Source organism: Carya illinoinensis, chromosome 13 (assembly GCF_018687715.1).
Source record: "Carya illinoinensis cultivar Pawnee chromosome 13, C.illinoinensisPawnee_v1, whole genome shotgun sequence".
Lineage (NCBI taxonomy): Eukaryota > Viridiplantae > Streptophyta > Magnoliopsida > Fagales > Juglandaceae > Carya > Carya illinoinensis.
In genome coordinates this window covers 374,942-390,192 of record NC_056764.1, presented here as the reverse complement: position 1 = coordinate 390,192, position 15,251 = coordinate 374,942, and the positions used below count along the sequence as shown (strand labels likewise).

The window sequence follows — 15,251 nt, the reverse complement described above, 5'->3', positions numbered from 1 at the left end:
GAATGTAAACAACACAGAAGCAAAACGACGTCGTTTTGCTTCTGTGTTGTTTTTTAAAAACATCGGAGTCGGAGTTCGGAGTTCGGAGTAGATCCAGACTCCGAACTCCGACTCCGACTCCGACTCCGTTTTCGGAGTGGCTCCGATTCCGATTCCGAATTCCGACTACTGACGGAGTCGAATTCGGAGCGGAATTCGGAGCGGAGTCGGAAATCTCGAAAATTTGCACAACCCTAATAACAAGATATATAAAGTAGGAAAATGATTTATATATTTTTCAGAAAAAATAAAATAAAATTGTAATAAATTATAAAAGGAATTTCCTTTTATGTTTTTTTAAGATTCTGATAAGTAGCACAAAAGGAGGATTTGGGATGGTTCGTTTTAAAATTTAATATCTGGAACAAGCATGAGAATTTTGAAGTTAAATTCAATAACACGATGAGTGTGAATGATGATGGATTTTGTCTTTTCTGTGAAAAGAGAGTAAGAAAAAGTAAGTTTTGTGGTTCGTGGATGGAGAGCTTTAACACTCCACTACAATAATAGATCGATCTTCATTAGTAGACACTGAAATATCCGTGCACTCTAACCCAACAACCCATCTGGTGTTTAATTTCTAAAAATACTACTTTACCAAATGTTTGATTAAATGTCCAGCTCATATATGTGAGCGTACACATATAAATAAATATTTGTTTTGGTTAAGTGAAGTTGTGAAAAGAACAGTATTAAGATATGACCAAGTAGTATGCATTACTACAGTTATTTCTTAATATATATTAGGCTGCCAGTGGATCTGGCCTTGAACTTCTCGATAGAATTCACAAATGGCCTTCTTGGCTTCACTCACGGGTAAATAACTCAATGCTTTTTTCGTAACTAGATTTATAAATTCAATGCATGCACATGGAACTTTGGGACGAATCCCTGATGACATTGACGAGAAAGATCACAGAAAAAGAGAGAGAGAAAGAAACAAAGGAGAAAATTTAGGGAAGGTGGCAGCAACCTCAGGGTACCGACGACCCAACGAGAAATTAAATATTTATCACATACAACAAATAAATAAACATAGCCATATCTTTAAAATAAGGAAGGAAAATGCGATAATAAATTAAAAATAATAATTGAGATTTTAAAATTAGCTATATATTTATCACATACTCGTGCCGATGGAATTCAGCATTTTTCATATATATACCTCTTGAGAATCTTACGGGAAAATAATGTCTCGAGTGTCAAAATCCAATTGAATTGAATGTGATGTTGGGGGCCGGGGGGAAGAAAGACAGATGGACGGTGACCCTATATATAATAAGATAGTTAACTGAATGCATGGGTGCCATGTGAAAATGATGATAGCAAGAGATCCTGGAAATAAAATATAATGATGAATCCATGAATTGGAGTTGCATCAAATCTTGTTGATCATGATGTCTTAACCCTTTATTAACTTTAACTTGTAATTTTTGTAATATTTCATAATTGAATTCACAATCTAAGTTCATACACTTTTATGCTTTTAATTATAGCCAATTATATGTAAGACGGTGTATAGGAAAGACTGAAAAGAGAGATGGTAGAGACACAATATTAACAGTTCCCAACTTCCAACACATTGGTAGGTGTTTAATTAAGATCCAAGTATCTGAGAAAACATGGGGCTGTTTTGTCCTCATTACAACACAATTTAAAGTCCCCACGTGGAAGGCTCAAAAACTTCTCTCCTCTCATCAAAACCCATGCATTCCCCCCCCCCCCCCCCCCCCCCCCCCCGGGTTTCTATTCATATATGTCGGTTGACTCATTCTCTGCAGTCTAGAGTCTGGTACAGATCAACGAGGCTTTATCTTTGCAGACAGCCATGGTATATGCTTATTTTTATCTATTATTATTATTTTGCCAAAAAGAATGTACTTGTACTCAAGATTACACAAGAGCAAACATACGCCTCCGAGTCGGGGGGGGGGGGGGGGGGGGGGGGGGGGACATGGTTTATACCCTCCCGTCGGGTCATATTCTCCTAAATAACTTCCCTCCCCAATAAAAGGGAAGAGGAGCAAACTAAGTTTTGTGCTAGTTTCTCAACAACAAAGCCTCATTCTGCCAGATATCTTGAGGTTTTTCAATGTAATATATTTTGCGTACAAGAGTCAGAAGGGGATCGTCTAATCCAAGAAGCGTCTTCCAAAAACCACGATTCATGCTACTTCCAAAAACCACCATCTCCGCTCAATGAAAGATCACATTGCCAATAAACTACGAATCCATCCAACTTTGAATCAACAGAAAATATCCTCGGTAATAAAGGATTGCTCGGTTGTATCCACACAATTTTCAGATGGGGCCTCAAGTTGTTCATAGTTTAGCTGTCTGGAAGCTTCATACAAGGCGATGCCAACACTTACAGAGAGATTAAGACACCTAACATAAGTTTCAACCATTGGAATCCGAATGGTCCCACCTCCAAATGTTTCACTTTTGCAGTCCAGCAGCGCCTCAGGTGGTAGGCCGCAAGTTTCCGAGCCAAATATGAGATAATCACCTCTTCTGTAAGAAAAGTCCTGCAGCAACACAACTAAGGATGATCATATTGAAAACATTTTATCAACTATATTGCTGAAGAATGTAGAAACAGTCACATAAATGAACATCTTTTAGATTTTAACTAGAAAACTATAAATTCATGGAGACGTAAAGATGACATTATGAGAGAGAGAGAGAGAAAGAGAGAGAGGTCAGACTCCATACCAGTTTCATTATAAAATGACAACCTATCACCTCGTCTTTAGTTACTCTGGATTTATAGTTTCTTCTTTGATCGAGCTCCTAGTGTCCTGGCACTTCGTATCCTATTTCAGTGGCTACACCTCAACTTGTACACGGCAATGTGTACTTCAAACTTATATTGTGGTTTACACAGCACACCATTCAATTGCATTGCATGCTTTTTTAATCCACAACACTCACTTATATATTTCATAGGAAAATGTCATGCTATGCATGATTCAACCCCCTCAGCTCAACTTCCACCATTTTTTATGGAGTAGATACGCCATTCGGTCCAAAGATCATTGGCCTTTATAATTCTCGTTTTCTATCTCTCAAGTCTAGGGCCTGATTTGGATAGTGAGTTGAGATAAAATGATATGAAAGTTGAATAAAATATTGTTAGAATATTATTTTTATTTTGGGATTTGAAAAAGTTGAATTGTTTATTGTATTTTGTTTGGAAATTTGATAAAGTTGTAATGATGAGATAAGTTAAGATGGTTTCACTATCCAAACCAGGCCTAAGACAAATGAAAAGAAGAAAAAAAATCAAATCCATACAAACTATGAACGATTTCACGACACAAAAAACCCATTACCCAAATGTCAATGATCCATATATAGAAATGCTTCGGGAGTTCAAGTAATTTTCATTAACAATGTTTTTTTTTTTTTTTTAATAAGGAAGAAGAATTTATTAATCCACATAATTAGGTACAGCCCAAGTACACAAGAAGTAGACAAGAGAAAACCTCTAGGACTCTAATCCCTCCCACTGAACGTTCTCTATTTTCATTATGAAAATTAACATGCTCTTTAAGAGCCCTAACCAAGGTATTCAAGATCTCTAATTCAAAACAATGGTTAAAGGAACACAATTAAATAATGCAAATTTACAAATAACCATGGGTACAAAGCAAACTAGAAAGACCAAGGCTTACTGAATGAATTGCCGTTCCTCTCTTGGTGAATGCAAGCAACCGCTTTTCCCCACCCTGTGTCAAAAGACAGAAAACAGTTGGAGTCAAAGACAAAGCAAAAGAAACATCTCAGAATTCCAATTTATGAGATAAAGAGAACCTGTTGCCTGAAATAGTCTCGAAACTCCATCCATGAGCCATGAACTTTAACAACCACATATCTATCAGTACAGTTAATTGTTGAAAATAGGCAAGCATCAAGGACATTGATGACACAACATAAATACAAAAGGCAGTTGGCAGAAAATTGTCTGAATGAGCCATGATCGAATCCTGCCAATCACGTGTTCAAGTCTAAACTATTAAATCTGGTTTTGGCACAAAAGGCAAGAAAGCAAGCTAGTAGGATATCCTTCCCAGAACAAGTAACTCCTCAGTTGGTAAAAAAAAGGAGCTTAAAACCATTTTTTAACATTGAGGCAGCAAAGAAATTGGCTTTGAATGATCCCATATCAATTGTCAGTTCATAAAAAACTAACGGTGGATATTTATATCCAACAAAAAGTAACTGAAACAAAGAGAATTCATGGAAGATATGCTTGGATACGGCCAGTAATCCAACCCCGCACGCTTTAATTTTGCATCATCCACCTGAAATCCTAATGGCTGAAGAAGAAAAGATACATGTTAATCAACAAAAGGCAGTAACAACTTTATAATAAAGTGACCCTAGAAGTCTAGGGCAGTTCAATGATCCTGTTTATATAAACAACACAATAAAATAACAATCAGACTCAAACAGGAAATCTATACCCCAACTAGATGCAGTCCAACAGCTGATGCAGCACATGTTCTGGCAATGCAACCGGTGTTTCCAGGAATCTGCAAGGGACAATACAAAACACATCAAAAAAGTAAGAAATCCAAACAAATTATCATTGCACCTATCTATCTACTCTCACAGAATCTAATACAAAACACATCTAAAAAATATTTACACAAGTTTTCAAAATCACCAAACATGAACTATAATTTTGAGTGACCAAATTATGGGATTCCCAAAGTATTTTCCCTAATTAGGAGAAATTGATCAATAGTGGAATTGGAGAAGTATAAATTGAAGTACCAATTACAACCTTTATTATCTAAAAATAATGTAAAATATTGCCATACATTGAATTCCTATCTACAGAAGCAACTGTCAGCTAAGTTGATAAGTTATTAACAGACCACACATATTTTTTTTTTTTTTTGATAAGTAAGAAGAAATATATTAGAAAGGAGAAGGGCAAGGCCCAAGTACACAGGGGGTATACAAAGAGCCTTGCTACAGGCTAAGAGCTGCGAAGAGCAGCATAAAGTTTAGAAAAAGAAGTGCCATTCAGTACAATAGAGGATGCCCATAAAACTAAAGTGTGGTAAAAGAAAGCCCTAAAGCCTTCCGGAGATCGCTCCTTATCCTCGAAACAGCGACTATTCCTCTCAGTCCATGTGCACCACATTGGGCAAAGTGGCACCATTTTCCAAATATCTGCGATCTGCCCCTTGCCCCGGATTCCTCTCCAACAAGCCAAAAGATCAACCACCTTTCTAGGCATTACCCATGCCAAGCCTAGTCTTGTAAAGATGTCATCCCATAATGCCGTGACAGCTTCACAATGAAGAAGTAAATGGTCAGCTGTCTCACTGTTGTGTTTGCACATAAAGCACCAATCCGTTAGGTAGAGGCCACGTCTTCTCAGTTTATCGATAGTCAGTATAATCCCATGGGATGCTAGCCATATGAAGAAGGCCACTTTTAAAGGTGCCTTAGTCCTCCAAATATTAAAAACTCGGACTGTGAACTATGAGTTTCTATCACACACCTTCATTGAGGTTCTTAAAAACAGACCACACATATTAAAAACTCGGACTGTGAACTATGAGTTTCTATCACACACCTTCATTGAGGTTCTTATCACTCTGACCAAATTGTAACAACAAATATTAATTGTCAGCCTCCAATAACATCCAATTCTGCTTAAATAACTTCAACCTGATTTTTACTTGTAAAGCATACCGTACAAACCTGGTTGCATTGATACCCATTTTTATCAAAGTTGAACATATTGTTTTCACTTCACACCAATTCCTGTACTAATCAGAAAAGGCATGGATCCACTCCTCCGTACTCCACTGACATTTATCACCAAATAGCCAGCAAGACTCCATCAGCAGATCCTTATACTTGGCAAGGAGTAAATTCGCGACAGCTTAAGAGACATTATCACAGTCACATATGCTAATAAGCCCGCGTCTTTGAAAGTTTCTCGTACTTATTAGACAACCAAGGCACTGACTTTAAGGGCCAAGCATTTGTGATCCGATGTTTTACTCATATTCCATCAATCAAATATCAGTAATATCATACTTTGGTTTCATACAGGGAGCTTCACCATTCAAAGCACTTGAGCTTTCCTTCCTCCCTAAACATTTTTTATACAAAATACATATATGCACATAATAATTCCACAACCGTTTGTGGAAGACTAATTCCCTTTTTTACGCAATTCAACCATATACCATGGTAAAAGTCTTAACTTTATCAACTACCCAACGTAATAAGAAACAAGAACAAGGGAGTTTTTATAGACTAACTGAAAAAAATAAACACAAAGGCTGGGGCCTTGGGAAAAGTTGCAGCATTTTAGTGGTACCTGAGGTGAAACTAAAACCACTTGAAGAAGCTTCCTTCTCGGAACCTCCTCGGTCACCACATTGCCCACACCGCGAGGCAAGGGCAGAGAACTCTCCAGGCCTCCTTCGGCTGCAACATCATACCAACGTTACACACATCATATAAAAATCCAACTTAAGTTTAGTACATATATAAAGACATAAACAAATATGTGGGTGCATGTAGAGAGAGAGAGAGAGAGAGAGAGAGTACGTAGAGAGCAGAGAGGAGAGAAGGGAGAGGAGAGAGAGAGGTGGAGCTTGTGCTTGAATTGGGCAAACTGGATAGAGCGAAAGAGACGATCTTTGGAGCGGAAATGGAAATGAAAATGGAGGGGGCTTATGGCATTTAGGGTTCTGAGACGACTGGTGTCCATTTTATTGGTAGACTATGTTACACCTTCAGCTTCTTGCTCCTCCCATCCCCATTCCTACTCTTATCTTTTGGGGAGAAGGATTAATATTACAAATTTTAAAATTTACAACTATTCGAAACTGGTAAATAATAATAAATTGTCAGAGAAATTTTATTTGTATTTGGCAACACTTTCTCGAGAACGCAGGATCGAATTCTCCTTTATCCATGTATAAAAAAAATCCATTCTATTTAATTGACATAATAATCCTTGATTGATTTAAAATTTAATTTTTAATAAAGAAAATCTTATCATATTAATAAAACTATTTCTCTTTTCTCAAATGAGTGATGAATGTTATTTTTTTAACTTCAATTTTTAATTTTTTTCTAAGCAAATATTAATATTTTTTTATAGCCAATATTAATATTTTACAGCATAATTTCACGCGCATTATGTGCTAATTTAGAATTAGCCTATTTGTCAAAAAAAAAAAAGGGGAAAAGAAATAAACCTAGGGGTAAAACGTAAATATACTTCTGTTGTGAAAATGTGAATTGACAAATCACTCCTCCAAGACTACTAATACACGTATCATCAACTGGTGATTTCTCCTTCGTCGTCCTCCCGGTCTCAAGTTCTTCCCATTCTGATACCCCATGTTACGGCAAAATAAAATCTTGCTTCCTGGACCATCGTTCGGAGACTTCCATTCGAGTTAGATTCTTATCGAGCATATTCCGGTAAATAATTCTTTACCCTTTCTCCTGGTTTTGGATTTTCGGATTTCGCGATGGATTTGGTTTTCGTTGGGAGAATAGGGTTGCCATTCTTGGGTTTATTTTTTTGCTTTCATGTACGTGTGCTCGCATTTGAGTTTGTGGGTGGATTTTGTTATTCGAACTTATCAAAAAAAAAAAAAAAAAAATTTGTTACAAGCTTCGAGGGTTTTGAATTTTTGGGCTATTTGCTTTACCATGTGGGGTCAGTGATTGGCGATTAATGAGTACGGATTAGTATTGATTTTAAGGTTACTAGGCTTTCAGTTCCAATAATTAAATAAAAGGCTTGAATTTTATCAACCCTAATGTGATTCAATAGTTTAGACGTACTGATTGTTTACATAAGGTTGGAAGATGCCAAATTTTGACCTTTTCAAAAAAAAAAAAAAAAATCTAATTGAAAAGATGTTTTACCGAGATTACTTTTCTACTTTTTTGGTTTGTGGTGGAAATCATAGTTTTGAATTAAAGTTGTATTTTATGGTTTGGAATGCGGTGTGTGGTGTGTATAATCTTTATTGGTTTTATGGACAAGTTGGTGTAGCCATAAATGTGTTTTTGGAAGATTTCTTTAGTTTGTTTGTTAGCTGAATATGCTTATCATTTTTGGTTATCACACTTGACACTCGTCCACATCATTTTGTTCACCCGATGTTTTCATAATTTTAATTTAAACTTTGTAACTTTTTTTGTAGTAGAAGATTTATTTCACAATTGTTTGGTGGATCGATCACACTTCTTGTGATTAAAGATCTGGGTGATTGTAGGTGACCAAGTTGTATTTTATGCCGGTTTTTTCATGTCTATGTTTAACTTCTTCATAAATTTATTACCTATTGGTTAGTATTCCCAAAGAGGGAGTTTCGGGTTGAGTATTAGTTTTACGGGAAACAAGGGGTTGGGGAGGTGTGTTCCATTCCGATTCTGGCTTGGTGTATTTTGGGTAGTTTTGCAGTCTTTTTGGGTTATTAGGGGCTCTCTAGTATGGGCTAGGTGTTTTCTTGTATATGTCTAGTGTACTTGGTTACTCTTAATGATATATATAATATCAAAAAAAAAAAAAATGATTTAAGAACTGCTGGTCGCTTAAGAATGTGAAAGATCAGACCTGAAGTTCCTGTGCATTTTCTAAATATCTTGGAAGCTTGTTTGTCAAACAGTTATTGGCTGTAACAGCCTAGGCATACTTGGTTCTTTGCCAATGGATAAAGCGGTGCCTCCTAGCCTCTTTGCTAATGATGGTTCGTTCATGGAGAAGTTCAAACAGCTTCAACAAGTAAAGGAGAATGAAAAGGAGAACAGTGCCAAACTAGAGGTGTCTAGACCAATCAAAATTAAATCAGGGTCATTGACTGCTAATCCTTCCATAAATAAAACAAGTACGGAGTTTAAGATTAATGATACACGCAAGAACCCCCAGTCTGCTTCAGGTGGCAAACTTGCTTTCAGCTTGAAACAGAAATCGAAGGTTGTGGTGCCTCCTGTCAAGTTAGGTGCAGATGAGGATGAAGATGAAATTGATGCTGGAAAAGTTTCAGCTGATGCACCAATGAAAAGACAGAAGTTAGATCAAGCAGATGCCTCTGAGCATTCATCTAGAGAAGGGGATGTTGGTAATAACTGCTTATATAATTTTTCTTTTATTTGGTTGGGTTGCTGTCGACAGGCTGCGGATCTGTTGGTATTTGGATCTAGTGAGGAACAGATTAGGAAAAGATTCCCACTACTTTCAGCTATCTTTTTCTCTCTATATTGTTTTTGCTGCTCTCGATATGTACATATTTTTAAAAACATGTCATGCTAATTCTATTATTCATACTGCGTACTTCATGCATGAGTGCCATATGGAAATCTATGTGCTAACTTGATTTTTATATTTAATTATAATTTTCACTCTTTATTTTGTCTAAATAGCTATTATGTGCATTTCTGTATTATTATCTATCTCCACTTCCCCTTTTTGTATGGTTGATTTTATTTGTTAATTTATTTTGATAATTTTTTTCCTATGTTTTATAACCTCACTTTTTTTCTTTAGTCCTTAATTTGGCCATCATTATGATGTTAATGGTGATTATAATATTCCTCATATGATACAATATAAAGTCATGATGAAAAGTCTAATGTTTCCTCTTCCCAGTTCACTCATTTCTGGTTGTTGTCATTTCTCAACTACTGAGAGCGCATTGCTTTTACATGAAGTCGTTTCTTCTCTTTAATAAATTGTGTATTTTAATACCAATTTTTAAGGCACTTTATGGCCGATTCATGGTTTTCAAATACAGTGCATGTTTCACACCCTGGGCACCTTTCCACTCTGTTTGGTTGTTACTGGGAAAGAGAAATGAAAGTAGGGAAATGGATGATTAAAGAACAGACTTGTTTACATTTTTATGCATTTTATACAGTATCTAGACATTTTTCTAGAATGTTGTACTTAATTTGTTATGACATGTGACTATGATGATTATGAATATATCATCTTTAATTCTTCTCATCACGCACTTCAGAGCTCCTAGGAAATCATTTGTGTGGAGGCTAACTAAAGTTTACTGCTCTCTCTATTATCAATCCCTGCACATTTCTATTTATTTTTATCAATTACAGAAGCTACGGGTCTGGCCAATATCGATTCCAAAATGTTGGATGTTGTGGTCTCCTTTGTTTTGATTTTTTATATCAGTCTTTCATTTTTTTCACTGAATAAATCTTCTTGATGAAATCATCTGAGGGTAATGTACTCTTGAATTGGTATGGATGAAGAGGACAAAACATTCTTGAATATTTCTCATCTCATGACTGCAGCTTATACCTTTAGTACCTATCAACATTGGTGGAAAGAGATGTTCAATGAAAGATTTGGAATATGTGGCAAGCCTGCTACAAGAGTAATTTGCATTCCCTTGTTCATGCTCTTGGTATTAATCAATTTGTAAGTGATATGCAGCACTACCTTCTCCAACTGATCCTACAGTGAAGAAAGTTGCTGACAAATTAGCAAGTTTTGTGGCTAAAAATGGAAGGCAATTTGAGCATATTACACGTCAGAAGAACCCTGGAGATAGCCCTTTTAAGTAAGACCTCATGATGTTGAAGCATATTAGGTTGCCTCTTGGCTTTTGCTCTGCTCGTTTTCAATCAAGGCGTTTCTGTGCATGGCCATTTCCCCACCCTGATAACATCTTAATATATAATTTGTCATGCATAACAAGTAAATTCGAGTTATACATAATTTTCCCACTTTAGTAACATATGGCTATTTGGCATTTGAAATCTGCCCACTTAAAAAAGGAAATTCTAATGCTTTAAGATGTGGTGTTATACGTACCACTAGATTATCTTGCATAGGTGACACTTTTATTTGTCCTATGTATTTGGGCTATTCCTGATTCTTGTTCTCAATAAAATTGTTTACCGACCAAAAAAATGTGTTATATATTATTTTGCAGGTTTCTATTTGATGAGAGTTGTGCGGATTATAAATATTATGAGTATCGACTTGCTGAAGAGGAAAAGGCTCTTTCACGGAATAGGGAACCCCAAACATCTTATAATGGTTGGTACTTTAGTATTGATTAAGGCTATGTTTAGATGTTAAGATCATCTCAACCTATCTCAAAACAATCATTAATGGGACCCACTACTTTTTCAACTTCCCACAAAAATTTTAAACGCATCTCAACCTACTTCATATATTCAAATATATATCTCAACCTATTTATATTCAAACACATCTCAATGGGACCCACAAAATACTGCTATTCACATATTAACTCAGATTATCTGAAATTGCCTCAACATCCTAACGCAGCCTAAGTGTATGTGGCTGTTTTTGTATATGGAAGTTTACCTAATGAAATTCTCCTCAAAGTTGGGTGGCATTGCTATTTACTCATTTTCACAAATGCGGGGATTTGGAGGTGGGATTTAGTTTAGGGATCCACTGCAATGACTCCAGCAAAGCGCTAGCCTTTTCTCTATATCCCAAAAAGACTAGTCAATTTGAAGCTTTCATAGAATCACTTATAAAGTTCAGTGTCAACTAGTATGTAGAAGTAGCCAATGTATGCACCTATGACTAGAGATATCTTAATAAACCATTCACTCTCTGTGGGTTATACATATTTTCAATGTGGGACTGGGGTGTTACACTGTGTGAGTTATTCCTTTTTGACAATAGAGAACAATCAGTGGAAGGGATTAGAGCTTTCTTTTTTCTTACTTTGTTGCTTTGGGCTTCGGTTATTGTAATGGATGTGAATAGTCCTAATGACAGTTGTGCTATTTTTCAGCCTTAGCTTGTAATTAGGTGTTTTTCTCTAGTATTCTTCATGTGTACTTGGGCTATGCCTAATGACGTGATTTAATAAACTTTTTACTTATAAGAAAAAGTTTCCTTTTTCCAATGTGGGGACTGAGGTGTTTCAAAAACTCTCCCTTAAATCTTCAAAGTCCTCATCAAGGTCATGTCATACACTGCTCAAGTCTCACATGGTTAGTCTTATTAGGTAGTTTTAATACCATATGTAACCACTCAGAAAGTGCTAGCCACATTTTTACTATTAGCTTATACGATGAAAATAGAACAACATTGTAAAGTTAGACGGAGTTGTACGATCTTTTGTAAAGCTTCTTTATTTGTGTTTTTCCAAGTTATAGTTTTGGAGTAAATCAAGTAAAAAGTAACCAATTAGTTTAACATTGAAAGTTAAGAATGAAAAGTTTCCATTTGTTAAGAAGAAAATTTCCTGAGGTCAATTGAACATGCTACCCTTCTTCAAATGGCTTTTTAATTTGGGTATCATCAGTATAAACATACTGTTCATGATCCTAAGAGAAGAATCATTAGCTCTTTTGTCCATCTGTTTGTCATGGTATTGCCTTCACCCCCCCCCCCCCCCCCCCCCCCCCCCCCAAAAAAAAAAAGGGCCATTATCGTTATCATTGTTGCTATTACTTCTACTACTGCTATTGCAAAGTACCATTATCAGTTACTACCACTGTTGCCACTATTATTGTTATTTTTCTTTCTTGTTTTTGTAGTTTATTTTATTTTTACTGTTTTCAAGGTGGCACAAGTACTTCAGCTACTAAATCCACTAGCGCTTCACAAAGGTCTTTTCAGAAGCACTATCAAACCCCTGCCTCTGCTTTATATGATACTGCTGAGGATCCAAGAGTTCAAACAGCATCAGCAGGAAGATCTGGTAATGATATAATAGCATTTTTCCTCTCTGTCTTCTAAAAACAATTACCAAAACAAGTTTTCTAAAAATATTTTTAGTTGGTTCCTTGCTATGATGGGTTCAGGATCTTCAGAATTTGGCTGATTTTAGATACTTGTCTCACAGTACTATCTCAGCGTAGCAGTTGGCATTAAATGTTTTGACTTCGATTGAAACAGATAATAATTTTAAATGCTGTAGAAAAATGTTGAAAGGAAAGCAGATATCTTACATTCAGCTGATGCATCGTCCTCAGAATTACTTCCTTTTCTCTTTGTTTGCCCAAGGACTATTATTAATCCCATTCTTTCTTGAGCGAACCCCTCTTTGCTCCCACTCTCCTTTGCAAAAGGTTGCAACAGGATTCTAAAAGACATCCAACAGGTCCTATAGAAATTGCAAGGATTTCCTCCAGTTACTTGCCAGAAAGGCTTAGAAATGTGGCTTTTTGTTCAGACAAAAAATTGAATAGTTAATGATAAAAATAGAAAAGGGACTAATTAATTTGAATGCTGGATGATAAACCCTTTTTTTAATTCAGTGGCAAGGAGTTTGTGATCGGCTGTTTAATTGGTAAGTAAAATATGGTGATTTTGGTGTTCTTTTTAAAGTGAAGATTTATAGGAGGGTTTTAGAATGTATTCTAGTCACATTCTAGCCAAAAATCAAATTGCTTTCTTCAGGTTTTTAGATACATAGTTTGTGTGTCAGCTAGACCTTGGGGTATACATATATTTTGCTTGATTGCTATCGTGTTGTATAGGGATGCCATCCAATTTAAGAAGGCTTCTGATAGTCTTCAATACTGGTATTTACTACATGTTTTTTATGTTGTAGGTGAAGCTAGTGCACCAACAGGTGCAGATCCCATAGCCATGATGGAGTTTTACATGAAGAAAGCTGCACAGGAAGAGAGATTGAGACAACCTAAACAGTCAAAAGATGAAATGCCTCCACCTGCTTCTCTTCAAGGTCTATATTTTCTCCTTAATAAACCGAATTTGCTTTAGTTTTCTTGGAGGGATTTTCATTTGAGCCTTTATAATTGACCAATTATTGTATTTCAATGTTTGGTCTTCTAGTTTACTTTCTCTTTTCCTGCTTACCATGAATAATTCCTTTTCTTTCTGGGTACAAGGAGGTCCTGCTAAAAAAGGGCATCACATGGGTGATTACATCCCACAAGGAGAGCTTGAGAAGTTCTTGGCTACCTGTAATGATGTAGCTGCACAGAAAGCTGCCAGAGAGGCTGCGGAAAAGGCTAAAATCCAGGCTGATAATGTGGGGCATAAGCTCTTGTCTAAAATGGGTTGGAGAGAAGGTGCCTCTCTCTCTCTCTCACGCGCGCGCACACACACACAAAAAGTCAGTCTCAGACATGCACATACCCCCCACAGAAACAAATGCATGTGCCTTTTGCTCATATTATCCGATTCAGGCGAAACCATTAATATCATTTTGCTTCTAAATTTATATATATATATATTTTTATTTACTTGGGAATAAATGGGGCGCTAACATGTCCTAGCAATTTTTGAGCTCGGAACCTTCTTTGACCCAACTGTTGCTTTATAACTATTGTCAAGATGATTTGCTTTTTGGGTGAGAAATGTCGTAACCTTGATGTGAAGTGCAGGTGAGGGTCTGGGGAGCTCCAGAAATGGTATTGCAGATCCGATTATGGCAGGTGATGTTAAGATGAACAACTTGGGGGTTGGTGCTCACAATCCTGGGGAGGTGACTCCTGAGGATGATATATATGAGCAGTACAAGAAGCGGATGATGCTTGGCTATCGTTACAGACCTAATCCTCTGGTACCCACCGTTTAGTCCTTTTCAGTCGGGCATCGTAGATTGTGCCAAATAGATGTCTACAGTTATATTTTACAAAGAGTAATGCTACGTACAGTCATTTTTGCGTATTTTCTGTGCACTCCACTGATATGATTGGCTGGATTAATTTTTTTTAATATCCAACCAATCATATCACTGGAGTGCACAAAAAAGTGCACAAAAATGACTGCATATAGAATTTTTGTTTTACAAATGAGTTCTTTTATGTATGCCTTAATTTTGTTCTCTCCTTACAGAACAATCCTCGGAAAGCATACTATTGAGCTACTACGCACAGCGGAAGCCTGCATGCATGTCAAGATTAATGTCTTTCGGAGCTTTTTTTTTTTTTGGAGAAAAATTATTTATGGTGAATCAAAATTGTATGGATTATGCTTATTATTCTTTTGGTAAATTATGAATTTCAATGCAATTATAACCTTTTTCTTAATGATTGAAATGTGCGTGAGATAAACCTAACCTAAAGAGACGAATTCATGAGCTTATAAATTCGATCCTTTTGATGTACGTGCTCTCGATCACGTCCTTATAATAATCTGATTAAATTAATTAAGACAAGAGAGTATTTTTTTAATTAGGTATTGAAATTATGAAATAATGTTGGATATCTTATCAAATAAAAAA

The 15,251-nt window shown here is 36.2% G+C and overlaps 2 protein-coding genes across 3 annotated transcripts; one reads left to right on the top strand and one right to left on the bottom strand.

Annotated features, from left to right (window-relative positions):
* Positions 1 to 2,064: 2,064 nt before the first annotated feature.
* LOC122292859 (putative tRNA (cytidine(34)-2'-O)-methyltransferase) lies at positions 2,065 to 6,950 on the bottom strand. 2 transcript variants are annotated; one of them, XM_043101404.1, is made up of 7 exons: positions 6,625 to 6,950; positions 6,392 to 6,501; positions 4,509 to 4,577; positions 4,303 to 4,361; positions 3,863 to 3,916; positions 3,717 to 3,770; positions 2,065 to 2,567 (listed from the first exon to the last, which is right to left on the bottom strand). In XM_043101404.1, the coding sequence occupies exons 1-7, from the start codon at positions 6,785 to 6,787 to the stop codon at positions 2,408 to 2,410; spliced, it is 669 nt and encodes a 222-aa protein (XP_042957338.1). In that variant the 5' UTR covers positions 6,788 to 6,950; the 3' UTR covers positions 2,065 to 2,407. The 2 variants fall into 2 exon arrangements, with proteins under 2 accessions (XP_042957338.1, XP_042957337.1); XM_043101403.1 differs by having other exon boundaries at positions 3,856 to 3,916; positions 6,625 to 6,945.
* Positions 6,951 to 7,353: 403 nt separating this feature from the next.
* LOC122291873 (SURP and G-patch domain-containing protein 1-like protein) lies at positions 7,354 to 15,057 on the top strand. The gene is made up of 9 exons (XM_043099896.1): positions 7,354 to 7,509; positions 8,709 to 9,161; positions 10,496 to 10,622; positions 10,998 to 11,104; positions 12,618 to 12,755; positions 13,611 to 13,745; positions 13,912 to 14,094; positions 14,410 to 14,588; positions 14,864 to 15,057. The coding sequence occupies exons 2-9, from the start codon at positions 8,750 to 8,752 to the stop codon at positions 14,888 to 14,890; spliced, it is 1,308 nt and encodes a 435-aa protein (XP_042955830.1). The 5' UTR covers positions 7,354 to 7,509; positions 8,709 to 8,749; the 3' UTR covers positions 14,891 to 15,057.
* Positions 15,058 to 15,251: the final 194 nt, after the last annotated feature.

What these genes read in the sequence shown, in the direction of transcription:
- LOC122291873 (XM_043099896.1), top strand. Translation starts at nt 8,750, where the DNA reads ATGGATAAAGCGGTGCCTCCTAGCCTCTTTGCTAATGATGGTTCGTTC. An exon ending in ACCCCAAACATCTTATAATG is followed by an intron (nt 11,105 to 12,617) that starts GTTGGTACTTTA and finishes ACTGTTTTCAAG; the next exon opens with GTGGCACAAGTACTTCAGCT. An exon ending in AGCATCAGCAGGAAGATCTG is followed by an intron (nt 12,756 to 13,610) that starts GTAATGATATAA and finishes TTTATGTTGTAG; the next exon opens with GTGAAGCTAGTGCACCAACA.
- LOC122292859 (XM_043101403.1), bottom strand. Translation starts at nt 6,787, where the DNA reads ATGGACACCAGTCGTCTCAGAACCCTAAATGCCATAAGCCCCCTCCAT. An exon ending in CTCTCCTCTCTGCTCTCTAC is followed by an intron (nt 6,502 to 6,624) that starts GTACTCTCTCTC and finishes ATGATGTTGCAG; the next exon opens with CCGAAGGAGGCCTGGAGAGT. An exon ending in GCGGGGTTGGATTACTGGCC is followed by an intron (nt 3,917 to 4,302) that starts GTATCCAAGCAT and finishes CTGTACTGATAG; the next exon opens with ATATGTGGTTGTTAAAGTTC.